Source organism: Impatiens glandulifera, chromosome 4 (genome assembly GCF_907164915.1).
Source record: "Impatiens glandulifera chromosome 4, dImpGla2.1, whole genome shotgun sequence".
Lineage (NCBI taxonomy): Eukaryota > Viridiplantae > Streptophyta > Magnoliopsida > Ericales > Balsaminaceae > Impatiens > Impatiens glandulifera.
Genome location: NC_061865.1, coordinates 5,998,321 through 6,014,108, shown reverse-complemented (window position 1 = coordinate 6,014,108; position 15,788 = coordinate 5,998,321). Strand labels below are relative to the sequence as shown.

The window sequence follows — 15,788 nt, the reverse complement described above, 5'->3', positions numbered from 1 at the left end:
TTGTTGAGATTTTGAAGATTAAAATAATTTTTAACTTTTAATATTATAATATTATTTCACGGGTAATCTTGAATGAAAATAAATAAAGGATCTATGATGACACATTCCTTTTAATTTGTTTAATTAATAATATTATATTTATGAATAATTAATAAAGTGGGAATTAAATATGGTCGTTATTAATATTAAAATACAATTAATTAATTTTCAACTTCTAAGATAATATTATTTTACAGGTAATCTTGATTGAAAATAAATAATATTGAGAATGTCGAGAAGAGATATTTTGACATCTACATTATTTTTTTAACCTAAATTTTAATATAAATTATGATTTGACATTATAATTATTAATATTATTTTTTTATAAAAATTTATTTTATAGAGAAAACTAGGTGAACAAATCTAAACTAACAAATATTTGATCTGACAGATATAGATTAAAATATAAAATTTTGATAAAATAAAAACATATTTATTAAGATTAGTTATAAGTATTCACTAAGGGCTTGTTTGATCTTTGGTTATTAGGGTTTTTTCTGGGTTTTGTCCTAAAAAACCTTGTTTGATGAAATTTAAAAAAAACTAGTTTTTAAAGTTAAAAAGTCAAAAATATCCTTTAGTTTTAAATATAAATTAATTTTATATAAGGAAAAAAGCTCACTTAGACGTATGTACTTGTATAACTAGCTCACTTAGACGTATGTACTAATAAAAGGTCATTTAAACCTATGTACTATCAAAAATTGGTTCATTTAGCCTCTTTTAGTAACCATGGTTAATTTTTATTTTTAAATTTATATATTTATTAATTAAATATTAATATATTTTCTCTCTCTTATATTTTCATTTATAATTTCATTTATTATTAACCCTCTATTTTTTTTCTTTTTTATTATTTTTATATGAGTATTTATGATTGATTATTTTAATTTTATTTTATATATATATACACGAACATTCATCATTAATTATTTTAACTCTATATTTCTTCTTCTTTTATATATATATATTTTTTTATATTTATATTAATTATTAATTATTTTAAATTTATTTATCCCAATAATTAAATATAATAATGAAAATTCTTTCAACAATAAATTAATTAATAATTAAGAATTGAATAATAATAAAAACTTATTCATCAAACATCAAAAGAGTAATAATCAAATATTAGACAAAACAATTCATTTACTACTAATATAAGTCGTGAATAAAAATTAAATAAAAATTATTAATTTTATTTTTATTTATATTAAACTAAATAAAAAAAACTCTTTTTCATTTTTATTATATTAAATTAAATAAGAAAAAACCTTTCCAAAAAAATATTACAGTGTTAAATGTTTTTAAAAAAATGAAAATTTAAGAAATATGAGAAATAAAAACTAATAAAAAAATATAAAATATAAAATAAAAATTAATATTAAAATAATAAAAAATTTAAGAATAAAATAAATTACTTAATTTAATTAATAAAAAAGAAAGAGTGAGAAAATATATTAATATTTAATTAATAAATATATAAATTTAAAAATAAAAGTTAACCATGGTTACTAAAAGAGGCTAAATGAGTTAAAAGAGGCTAAATGAGCTAATTTTTGATAGTACATATGTTTAAATGACATTTTATTAGTACATACGTCTAAATGAGCTAGTTATACAAGCACATACGTCTAAGTGAGCTTTTTTCCTTTATATAATTAAATAAAGGGTAATTTTGGTATTTATATATATAAAATAATTGATTAGATAGTTGAAATGATAGATGAAATGATGTTTGGGTTTTAGGATAAAATCCTGGAAAAACCAAAAAAACCAGTTCATCAAACGAGCTCTAACAGAACAAAGCACTAAAATATGTTAATTAATATTACCTATTTAATTAATAATAAGAAAAATTGTTTGAATTTATTATATTGATATTTTTTAATTAATTATTTTAAAGTTAATTTAAAATTGTATTTTATATTTTGGAGATATTCGATGAGATATCAAAATAATTATTAAATCCACCAAATATTTGGTAAATCAAATCGGTCCAAGTATAAATCAAATATAGAATCTTCGTTAAATTAATATGATCAAATTTAAATTTATAAGAGAAATGACCCAACTCAATTTCACATTTAAATTCTTTAAAAAATAATAAATTAAATATCAATCATTCTCAATGGCACAATTGTTATTTGGGGGTGATTAAGAAAGAGTCAAACCAGGGGAAAGTTGGGAATCTGGTTGTTGGATCGACAAAATTTGTTTCTTTGAAAGGAAATAAATATATTGTTTTTTTTCTTTATTTATTTATAAATTTCAAGCTCAATTTATAACAAATAAATTTATTTTATTTTTGTTGTTAAAGGGTTATCAATTCAAATAGAAATAATATGAAAATTATTATTTTGATCCAAACAACAATTTTTTATTATTTTATTTTTAGAATTAAAAAAAATAAAATTAAACCATGTTATTAAATATAACATAAACAAATATCATTTCACTCTATCTCCTCCTCATTCATGGTAACATTTAATTCATTAACTAAAGATAAGTTCTTTTAGGTTTTAAAAAAACTCAAACAAAATCAATTTTCAAATCAATCACTTTTTAATAATCACATTACTATTTCATTAACTAAAATACTAAAATACATTATATTTTAAATTATTATATTTTATTTTATTTATATATATCAATACCCTTTAAGTTTTTTTTTATCAAAAATAATCATCACCTTCTCAAAATCATCACCAATCATAATTTGTTTTCTCTTTTTAGGTTTTAAAAAAAACTTAAATCCGAACAAAGCCTAAAATATTAAAATACTATATATTTTAAATTATTATTTTTTATTTATTTTATCATTATATTAGGTCTTATTCGATATAAGTTATTTAAATAATTTATAATTAAAACATTTTCATTACATCATTCAATTTATTACCAAAAATAATATCATTATATATTAATATAATTAATTTATTTATTTTATCAAAAATATACCTAGTCCAAAATTATCACCAATCATTTAAATAATTTAACTCCAATTCGAATAGAATTATTTATCAAAAAATATCCATAAATACAAAAAATCATCATCAATCATTAAATTTTACATAACACAAATTATTTAAAAAAACTCGAATTCAAACAAGCCCTTAATTAACACCAACCATTATACTGTTACAACTTACAACTACCACTTGTTTTACTAGTTATTCTGCCAACTACCAACATCCACTTTATATTTCTTCAATATTTTTTTAAAACTTAATTTATAAATTATCACTAAAAATATTTTTTTTTGTTAAACTTAAAATGACTTAGGTTAAAGGGAAGAGTCGTGATAAATGATAAAAATTGAGTGATTAATCATATTAATAATTAATACAATCAAACTTATGTCGATAACAAAATTTATAAAAACTAAGATAGAAAATATTATTTTATTTAAATTAAATTTAAATTATTTTAGGAGTAATTCTTGATAGAATAAAAAAAAGTAATTATCCAATCAAGGGTTAGTTTGAATATTATAATAATAATATTCCATTTGAAAAAGTTATTGATGGGTAATTTGTTTTTTTGGGGCAAGAAATAAGAATGAATAAACAATTGAAACGTGTATGGTCAATAGTATTTCTCTCTCTTCAATTAAAAAAAATGAAAAGAAACTTGTTTGGTTGTAAAAATAATCATTTTATATTAAATTATTTTTAACCTCAAATTTGACGGTAAGAAAAAAATAGCAATCTATCAATTCTATTTCCTTTTACATCATGTTTAGTAAATGACATATTTTATTTTTAGTTTTATAATTATTTAATTACTCTTCATTTTAATTCATCTCATCTCATCCATCATATTATTAAATTAACTAATCAAAATATTAAAATACTTTAAATTTTAAATTATTATATTTTATTTATAACCATTATATATTAATACAATTTATTTATTTTTACCCAAAAAATATTCGATTATCCGATCATAATTTTATTTGAATAACCAAGTTAGTTATTTAAATAACCGGATCCGAAACAGCCTTACATTATTTTAGTGCTCATTTATCATATTTTCATCATGCATGTTTTTGACTTTTCTTTGATGGCTTTGTACTTATAATTTACAGTTTTAGTAAGGAAAATCATATGTTGTTAATGTTTATTTTCACTTGTACAAGTTAAATAAGATAATTACACATATAAAATAAATAAGTTATTATTTAATTTATTTTTAATCGTATTTCTTAAGGGGTGTTTGGTTTGGTTTTAAAATTTTAATAGGACATACAACCCATTAATATGGTTATAAATTTCATAATCGGATCTACAACCAAATGATTTAACATGTTAATTAGTGAAATGTCGGGTTAATTGATTATCCATCAGGTTATATGATTTACATAAATAAAATTCTAAAATAAATATATATAGAAACTAATATGATTTGCGAATCCTCTTGTTAAAATAATTTCAGATTATTTTTCGTTCAATTTTTTTTTTATTTAGTTCATTTACACAGTTATACATATTGCTAAAAATATATTAGATATAAAATTATTAAACTTATATTCTCAAATGCATGAAATCAAATATTGCAATTGAATCACTTAACACCCTATTTATAAAAAAAAATTAAACAACATTCAATTTTATCATTTATCAATTTAATCAAATTTTCAGTTCTTTGTCCACATTTAATTTAAACTATTTTTAAAAAAAAAAAAAAACAATTATAAACTTTATTCTCCCATTTCTTCAACAAAAATTAAAATTTTGAACTCCTAAAATTCATCATAATGGTACATTATATATATATATATATATATGTATATTTTATTATTTTTAATATATATGAATATTATAAAAATAAATAAATTAAAAAGTATATCCTATCCAACAACATTGAATACTTAATATTATTGTAAGATTGTAAGTTCGTATGTTGGGCCGAACCAGTATTTGTTGGGCCATAATGCCCAGATCCATCAGTTTGGACTTGTAATTGCAGGCCATTAGAGTACCCGGATTGAGACTTACTATTGTGAGGTTCATTGAGAGTGTTTTCGTTGATTATTTGAAATTCGTATAAGTTTAATTCTAAAAAATATTAGTTATATATTATTATTTATATATAATTAAATATCTTATATATTAATAATTAAAAAAATTATATGACACTACACAAAATTTATATTTATAAAATTAATTATATTAATTAATTTATATTTAAATAAATAATATATTTTTTAATTTATAAATATAATATTTTTTAATATAAATTAAATAAAATCCAAATTATTTATAAAATCGTAAAATCAACAAATATTATTATCATAAATCTAAAATTGTAAAAAGTTACTTAAAACCAATCTCGTTAATCTTTACTAAAATTTTACGAGTGAACTTGAGAATTTTTAACAAGAAGAACATAATCAGTTGTTACTTACAACAACAAATTTCCGACCCAAGAACAAAAAAAATTATGAGATCACAATCGACACAAAAAAAGGGTTATTCTCGGACCGTTTCTCTGGCTCGGGCCTAATCGCAATATTTCTATTTAACAATTTTACACATTTGGATAGTGACTTGGATAGCCATGTCATCATCAATTTAAATTTAATAAATTTATTAGTTATGATTATGACTTTAGTTAGTCTCTTACTTACCCTAGTAGATTATACATTAATACAAACATACATAAGCACGGTGACATGATCATACATGTCACAATTATAACTAAACCATGTGAACATAAATAATCTCAATCAAAATTATAATATATATATATATATATATATATATATATATATATATATATATATATATATATATATCATCTATTAGATTTTCTAAATAAAAAAATTATAATTTAAAATGTTTAATAAACATATTTCTTCGTTCTAACAAATTCAAAACATATTTGACGTTATGTTTTGAAAAAAACTCGAACATTCTTCTTCTCGATATATTCTTAAACATTTGAGACAATATTAAATTTCACTATACTAAATACACTTATAAATTAAAGGTGTTTCAATTAAACCCTCTACTACATCTCCCCTATTTTATATTAACGATAACAAGAGTTGAATATCCCTATGTGGGCTATATGGTTAAGTGTTTTAAGATCTTAATTCTTAAATTTGAGTTCGTTTTCGTTCGTCTGATTAAGTGTGTTTGTGGACTATTTATTTAACCCGAAGATGATTCCGAAAAAAAAATAAACTCAGGAATATGACTACGGTTAGGTGAACTTAATTATTATCTATACTAGGAACGGATTTACTTTATAGCTTTAATTATTATCTCACATTAGGCTGCAATGGCTTAAGCCACACCAAATTTTTTGTTTTGTTTTTATTGTACTTTAGTTTCTATTTTTATTTTCCATTTAGTTAATTATCTACTTCTTTAATTTTAAGAAAAAAATAAAATTTATTTATTTACTTGTTTCATCAATAATTTCTTTTTATTTTCTTCAAGTTTATCCCAAATTTTATTTGCAAGCCTGTTGCAACTCTAATTTCTTGATTTGTAAATGATCTCTACTGTCAGGATCCATTCATCATATAATATATATAATATGAAACCAAATAATTATTTACTAGGATTTATTACATCTTATTTATAATTATAACAAACATTCACCATTCCATGAAAAATACAACAAACAATATTAATAAGCAGTTCATATATAATAAGAAGATTAGGAAATTTATCAATTAATTAATCATAAAAAGGAGCTCACACCTCCCCCAAGAACATCCACGAAAAAATCAGTAAGAGTGAGTGCGACCTCCAACGCTTGAGTCGTCGTCCTTCCACGATGACCACGGAGCCTACATTTCTTCCACTCGTCATACAATTTCATTAAACATGGGACATGAAATCGATAGTCTCCACGAATAGTCACATAGGACAATTCGGACAATTTTCCATTCCTAGATTTTTTGTGTTGTTTACACTTATGACAAACTATCCTACATTGAACACCGGTTTCACGGAGGATATATTTCCTGTTCCCAGCAACAAACTCATCATTCAACTCCAAGCAACAAACTTGGTGTAGATCCCATCTTTTGTCCTTGCAATGGTAAAAGGAACCATTGATCTTTTTCATACATGCATGACAAATGCGACGATGTTTGGTAGATGGAGATGAGATGAAGTAACACTTGTACCCTAGGAAGTACTTGAGTTGATCATGATCATGATCTTGTTCATGATTTGCTTGATATGATCTCGATGTGCTCATTTGGTTTGCATAATTTGGATTGTTTTCGGGGTTTTCTTGATCATGCTTATAATTTGCTTTATGAAAAACACCTCCCATTCACAAACTTGAGATTTGAAGGGCTCGGAAAATTTAGGGTTACTAGTTAGATTGTAGGAAATCGATAAATCATATATATCCTTTTATATAAGCCAAATAATAATCCTTTGTCAACTTGTTCATGCATGGCGTGCATAATTATGTAGTGACATAATCAGCTGTTATCACATAAAATTAAACATATACAAGGCCAACCAATGGACATTGATGTTTTACTAGCTTTTTCAACAACTTCTCTCAAATATATCCATTTTTAATTTTGACTTATAATATTTGTAAAAATTAAGTTTTTTTATACAAATTTGAGATAACTTGGTGTACCTATGACAAAATTTTTAGCTTAAACAAATAATTTTTCTAGAAGCCCATTTCATATTTTTTAGAAAAAGACCAAGTCCTAATAAATTATCTACCTCTAAATAAATGAAATGAATGATATTCTAAATTTGATCTCTTAAGGAGTGGGACTCCAAAGACGTCCAAACACTTTGCAACTTTACAAGAAGGGCATAATAAATGATATACTAAATTTGTTCATATGTATCTAAAATGAACGAATTCAAGTTTTTAATGCGTTCATGTAATGTAATCTTAAGATGAGCCATAAACATAATAAACCCGTCAATAAAGTAAGGAAAAAATAATAAAAGAAGATAAATAAAGAATTGAATGATATACTAAATTTGGACTCTTAAGGAGTGGGACTCCAAAGTCCAATCACTTTTCAACTTTAAAATAAGGGCATAATGAATGATATACTAAATTCATTTATATGTATCTAAAATGAACGAATTTAAGTTTTTCAATGTAATCTATGTTAGGATGAGTCATAAACGTAATAAACCCATCAACTATGTAAGGAAAATATAATAAAAGACTATAAATAAAGATTTTATTTGGTCGGCTAACCTATGCGAGATGAGATGAGATAACCTATATGGCCAACTAATTAGGTCCACAAATGCAACCTTCAAACATAAAATGATAATGAACAAAAATAAATGGTTGTTGGGAATAAAAAAAGAACCAATAGCGACTTAAATGAAATATAAAAATAACAACGAAAAATATGAGTATTTCTCCCTTAAATATACACTACCAATTTTTCGGATATGTCAAGCTTAAGAGAAAATTGGCTAACTAGTTGAACTTACAAGAAAGAAGACTCATACTGTAAAATGTAACACCATTCATAAAATTATACAGGTGAAAGAAAAACAAATCTCACTTTTAAAATGGAAAACTACATAGGTGCAACAATTACATGTAAATAAGGGATACAATTATTGAATGATAGAAATTTTAAAATAACTTCAAGTTCCATTTTGCACAAGTTCTGTGAGCATACCTTTTGCATTCATTACAATGGTAGAACCATTTATCTGAGTCCATTTCTTCCTCACATAATTCACAGTACTCTCCAGCTGGTTCATCTGGATCATCATCACTTGCATTGCCATGATCAGTGAAAGCAGGAGGCTCATATTTTAACTTAGGAATGCAATATGTCAGCTTGAATCCATGCTTATCGTATTTATATGGAATTTCTCGTGGCAATAACAAACAACTAAGGTGAAGGCTAAAATTGCAAGCTCTGCAACCATATAAATAAAGGTCAACTTTGTCTTCATAATCATCGCGACATGCATAGCAACCTCCCAAATAAGTATTGGTATAATTGAGGAGAATTAGAGGATGCTTGTGAGTCTCGTGCTTGATGTAGCTGGGAAGGGAAAAACATTTAACATGTATGTAATAGTTTTTATGGACAGTGCATTTGTAAGCAAAACCTTTCCCAGTACTCCCACAAGCCCTGCAAAGGAAATTGTCAAGATTTGTATGAAGGTGGAACATATGCCCTTTATGCCCTGTAATCGGATATTCTGGGTAGAGCATCTTAAGAGGCAATTTGGTACACCATTTATGTAGAATGAAGTCGCATGATGACTCGGTGCAACTATAGAAAGGTGCATCACCCGATACAGAAAGGGTGCATGCTTTGCAGCATGTTGCAGCAGGTGACACATGATCATTGTTAAGTACGGTTGGATGATAATATTGATATAGATCAATATCATCTAAGTTACTACTGCTGGACTCCTCTTGTTCATGATCATGTGGATTTGAATCTAATACTTCTGAGCTGCTCCTGCTGGTCTCCCCCGGTTCATGATCATGTAGATCTGATAAATGGTTGTTGTTAAGTATAAGTGGATGATCATGTTGAACTCTATCAAATAATTCTTTTGAGCTGGTTTTCCCCTGTTCATGATCATGATCATGACATATTTGTTTAATAAAATAAGATAATGTCTTATCTACTGACTCAAAACTAGGCAACGGAAACTCCATCAATTCACCAAATCCTACCGGGGGCTTCTCAATTTCTTTGTCCCTGTAAAGAAAATAAGACAAATTGAGTTACGTTTGTCTCTTCATGATCAAATGAAAAACAATATGATGGTTAAATTACCTACCATTTCTTAGAGGAACAGTTAATGTGAATATAGTAATGACATACTTCACAGCAGTAGTAGAAGGTTAATTCAAGGTTAATGCCCCCCTTACAGATACCACATGAGGGATTTTCCGGCGGATCAATTTCGAAACATTTTTTAATATGGAGAATATGGTCGTGGCTGTCATGTTCAAGAGTGCAAGGCAAAGTGGAACACTCTTGATGGATCGAGAATGATGGGCAGATTTTGCATTCAAAAGACACAAATCCTAGTTTTTCTTTTTGGTTTTCACCACAAACAGAGCATGAAACTAATGGATTTGAATATGACAACTTAGGGGTTAATGGGTGTTGGTGATAAGGGACATTAGTGAGAAAAGCCATAGAAGCACATCTTAGATCAACTCCAAAGTTGCAATCTTTACAATGATAACGCATCAATAGGAAATCTTCGGGTAACTCTTTACCAAGGAACTCCATAAAACAAACATTGCATTTGAATAATCCTATTGATTGTGTGAGTTTTAGAGGACTCGTGTGTTGTGGATAGTGTAAAGTATCTCTGTTGGAAAGTAATGCACAAAATTCGTGTAGACAGAAGTCACAATCATCTTCAATACAGATCATGAATCCACCAGAGTTTATGTCCATTGGAAAGCCACAACCGTTGCAATAGCCTTCATAATCTTCTACATTTTGGATAGATTTCTTGAACTTTACCAAAGGGTGATGATGTCCATGGTGCTTAATAACATCCTTATCTGCTCCTTGTTCTATATAATTGAACCCGACAATCGAGGATCCTAAACTTGGTGCTGGTGGTTCGCATCCATCTACTGCAGCTTCAACGACCCAACCACGATCAGACATATTCTTGATACAACAAAAGGAAGTCAGACAGAGATGGGATTGATTAGAGTATTGTGATTTTGTTGGGATTTTTTACAAAATATGTATATAATATTTGAGATGGGGTGGAAGGTATTGTAATGGGAATGAATTTGGATTCAGTTTGATTTGAATTCAAGCAATCCAGTTACTTTGTCTTTGGAGAATTCTGATACTTTGATTAAGGATCACGAGAAGGACAAATTAATGAAGGTTTGCTTTTTCTTTTGTTCTCAAAGGAATGTAGTCTCAATGTCTTTTTATAAACTTTAACATAATATGATGCTTAAATTTTTTTTTTTTTCTAATAATATATCATTTAACTAATTAAAATTAATTATTATTTTTTTAATAATTATAATACAAAATTATTATATTTATTCAATATAACATAAAACATATATAAGAAAAGAAAAACAAAGTTTGTTTTTTTTCTTTGTCTTATTTATTTTAAGTATCAAAAGTTAATATCTAGAATATTAATAATTATGAATTCGATTCTTATTTTCGGTGTGACATATTAAGTTATTTAAATGAATTATTAGGTGAAAAGACTTAGGAAAATATATAAAATAATTTCTGGTAGAAGGATAAGTTTTTTTCAACGCACTGGATCTAGTGTGGATATTTCTGCGGGAAAAGCTATGTTAGGGTGTGTAGTCGACTCAGTCCCTTCAACCTCTCGGCGGTGGGTCTTTAAACTCGGGTACACCCGTCTTATAGTCGTCGATTTTTTACCGACGGTACTAAGAGAACAAAGTGAACTTAAAGGTCAAGAAGAGGAGAGAAAAGGAAGCTAATAAGGCACAAAGCACTATTATTTTTATAAGAAAAAGGTATTTCTATTTAAACAAAATAAAAAATATTTTAATTAATTTAATCAATAAAAAAATAAATAGTATAATTGTAAATTATTAAAATAAACATATTGAATAAGAACAACAGTAGCCTATTTTGTTGTAGTTACACATTAAATTTTAACTATAAATTATTCATAAAAAGGTTAAACCACCTCTCAATCTTTAACCAAATATTATACTTTAAGATTCTTTCCTTGTGTTTTAAAATTGGGAACAAGCAAACATTAACATGTGGAAGGATCCATTAATCCCTTCATTCAAAACCCATATGTCAATATCTTAGTCAATCATAACTTCATCTCAATTTTAGAGTTTCTTAAACAACATTTTTATTGATAATTAAGATATGCAAAAGGTTTCCTCAAATTTTCACAAAATTTTGTGGGAAAATCATTTTACAAATTAAGGTTGGGGACAAGTCAGTGAATCAAATCAAGGCTTTATGACAACAAAAATCTATTTTTAATTATCTTTCTAAACATGAAAAAAAAAAAAAGAAATCTCAAATTTAGATGTAACAACATTTCATACAATTATTTATTCTCAATTTGTTAAATTTTTGGTTTGCTTTGTCTCTTTATCTATAAATGAGTTTAATGTTTTTTGTTAAATTTTTTTAATCTCCACCTTCTGAAATCTTTGTTTTGGCGCGCAATTTTAATCTTCCAAACTTGGAAAATTAGAATAATAACAATTTTTTTTTGAGAAAACATTTCAAGAATCTATTTTCATCTCGAATTCTTTTTCTAATTCTAATATTTTAAATAAAACTTAAATGCATTATAAGCCATCTTTGATTTAGTGGAGTTTGGATTTAATGTAAAAATACAAAAAGAACATGTATTTAGTGTGAATTGAACAAAAAAATAGTACACTTAGTTTGTCTTAGTATTGGACAATTAATACAAGTTTATTATTATATTAAAAGATTTGATATATATATATATATATATATATATATATATATATATATATATATATATATATATATATATATATATATATATATAAATATATATTTGGTAGATAATTTTCTTTTACCTATACAATTCTTATATAGAAATGTGTAAACGGTTTCTAGAAATGTGGAGTTATCATTCTCACATACTTGTTTTTTGGGATTGAATATTGAATTCATTATTAAGATTAAATTATTATATAATTTATCATAAATTATTAAAACTACAGTTAAACAACATTAATAAATCACCACCACCACTAGTAATCATACAAATTAAATTGATCTAAATAACTCTTAACAAAAGAATAATCACTCGTCACTTTGATGTTCATAATGAGATTGAGGAGATTCATTGTCTAATTCTCTATTGTGATGATGCAACATTCTAGATTGTGCTCTTTTTCACAAAATAAAAACTATAATTTTGATATGATCTACTCGTTTATCAACGTATTTTTCTAAGTCATTTCATTATAACATTGTGACCAAACGTTTCATTGTTAGAACTTGTCCATACTTAAAATCATATGTGCTACCATTCCTCAAATTCCTCTACGGCACTAATGGATAGCTCTACGTTATTGTGTGATTCATGAGTCTCAATTGTGATTGCAATAGCTACTTCTTCTTTATTAGAATCTCCTGGAATAAGACTTGATTTTTGCGTGTAGCATATGAACATTATTTGACAACATACCCATTAGAGTGTAAATAGCGTCAATTTTGATTATTTTCTAATATGACTTTGTTCAATTTTGATTCTTGTTTATATAATGTAAAAAATGAAAGAATATTAAAATATTGAGTTAAGAAGTTGTGATACGAGAATAAGAGATGATAAACTCTAAACAATTAAATTATTATTGTTTTGATTAGTGTTTATATGTACTACCGATATTTATAGTAAAGAAAATAGTAAATAAAATGTTATAAGTAAATAATTTTAAATGTCGACTCGTCAGTTCACGGTATATGAAACCAAGATATTTTTTTTTAGATAAATTAAAAAGGTTTTGAGTCTCAATTTAGATTTTGATTTTTTAACATTAATAATTTTGTAGTCTTAAATAAAGAGCGAGACTTATGGTTGTTTCAATTAGTATAAAGACATTAAAATTTGCAACTCTCTATCACCTCAACCAAAAAGAAAACAGTAAACCTCTTCCTAAAATGAAAATATTGCAATTTTTATAACAAGTTAAACTCAAACTTAACAAAAAAAAAAATTATCGCATCCTTGATTCCATAATAGAACTGAGCAATGAGTTGGATCAAGACGATACAAAACGATATTAGTACGGAACGACATAATACAATATTATCTTACTCGGTTTGTGGGTTGGACATGACACAAGCACAAGACGATACGATCACAACACGGTTATGAGTTTATACGATTGTAACACAGTCACGAGTCGACACGGACATAACACGAGTATAAACACGACACGAGCACGAGTATATACACGAAAGGACATAAATATAATTAGTCACATTACCTAAGTTACTCAATTTTATATTAACATTTTCTCTAAATTTATTTACATTCTAATTCTCATTCTTATTTAATTAATAAATTATTTAATTTTATAAATAAAATATATATAATTAAAACAAAACATATTAACTTAAATAATATATATTAAAATAAAATATAAATATAAAATAAATAAATTATATGAATAGAAATGTGAGTCTCCAAATAATTCTTTACGATATTACTTTATTAATTTATATATTTTTAAAATTTAACTTATTTTATAATATCAATTATTATTAATACATTAAATAATAAATATATTATAATAATTTAATTTTGATAATATAATATTTATAAATATGAAAACTATAAATTTCTTAAATTTCTATCCACATTTCCCATTTCTTTCCCAAATTACCCGCACATTTCCCATTTATTTCCTCAAACTACCCATTTTTACATTAATATTCTCATACTAAATCTATTTATATTATCATTCAATTAATAAATTATTAATTAATTTTATTTAAATAATTATTTATAAATTTTAAAACACATTTTAAATAATTGAGATTCAAATTGTTATTTAGGAAACTATATGTTTAGATTTATATTTACACATCTTACATATTTAGCATATTAATTAATTTTTCAAATAACATATTTAATACATTTCATTTATTAAATTAATTTAAGTTTTCTAAATTAAAATAAATAAATAAATTAATAATCATATATATAATGATGCTAAATTTTAAAAGTGTTGGGATTGTCAGGTCGATAATTGTGGTTAATTTGAATATATATGTGAGAGTAAATAGATTTGGGTCGGATGATGAGTTGACCTGCCCATAAACTTAAAATGGTTAAAAATAAAATTAAAAAAACTATAGGTATGTTTCGAATTTGCAACCTAACAAAATAAGTACAACTCTTTAACTAACTAAACTAATAAGATTTTATATTTTAAATTCAACACCAAATTTGATTAACTCTAGACATTTTAACAATATAAGTTTAACTTTTTAACTAACAAATCTATATATATATATATAATGATGCTTAATTTTCAAAGTGTCCAGATTGTCGAGTCAAATGTTGTGGTTAATTTGGATTTATATGTGAAAGTAAATAGATATTTAGGTCGAATATGAGTTGATCCGCCCATAAACTTAAAATGGTTAAAAATAAAATTACAAATGTTATATGTATTTTTAATTCAATAACAAATTTGATGAACGCGGGATATTTTAAAATTCAACTTTTTAACTAACTAATATATATATATATATATATATATATATATAATGATGTTTAATTTTCAAAGTATCTGGATTGTCAAGTCGAAATCTGTGGTTAGTTTCATTTATATGTGAGAGTAAGTTAAAAATGCTATCACGTTTTAACCATAATTTTTTTTCTCGATTTTTATATCATTACTCGTGCAAATTCACGGGCTACATTTTAGTTTTTACTAACAATATAATTATATATATATATAATTAATTAATTAATATGAGTGTGTCAAGACACACGAAATGACACAATGAAAACGAGCATTAACCTGTGGTTAATTTGAATATATATGTGTGAATAAATGGATATTTGTGTCGAATTATGAGTTGACCCATCCATAAATTTAAAACGGTTAAAAATAAAATTAAAAATACTATAGGTATGTTTTGAACTTGCAACCTAACAAAAATAAGTACAACCCTTTAACCAACTAGACTAATAAGATTTTATATTTTAAATTAAACACCTAATTTGATGAACACAAGACGTTTAAACAATATAAGT

At 24.9% G+C, this 15,788-nt stretch overlaps 1 protein-coding gene across 1 annotated transcript; it reads right to left on the bottom strand.

The window, feature by feature from the left end:
* Positions 1-8,568: 8,568 nt before the first annotated feature.
* LOC124936640 lies at positions 8,569-10,717 on the bottom strand. Its single transcript, XM_047477153.1, has 2 exons — positions 9,819-10,717; positions 8,569-9,736 (listed from the first exon to the last, which is right to left on the bottom strand). The coding sequence occupies exons 1-2, from the start codon at positions 10,667-10,669 to the stop codon at positions 8,644-8,646; spliced, it is 1,944 nt and encodes a 647-aa protein (XP_047333109.1). The 5' UTR covers positions 10,670-10,717; the 3' UTR covers positions 8,569-8,643.
* Positions 10,718-15,788: the final 5,071 nt, after the last annotated feature.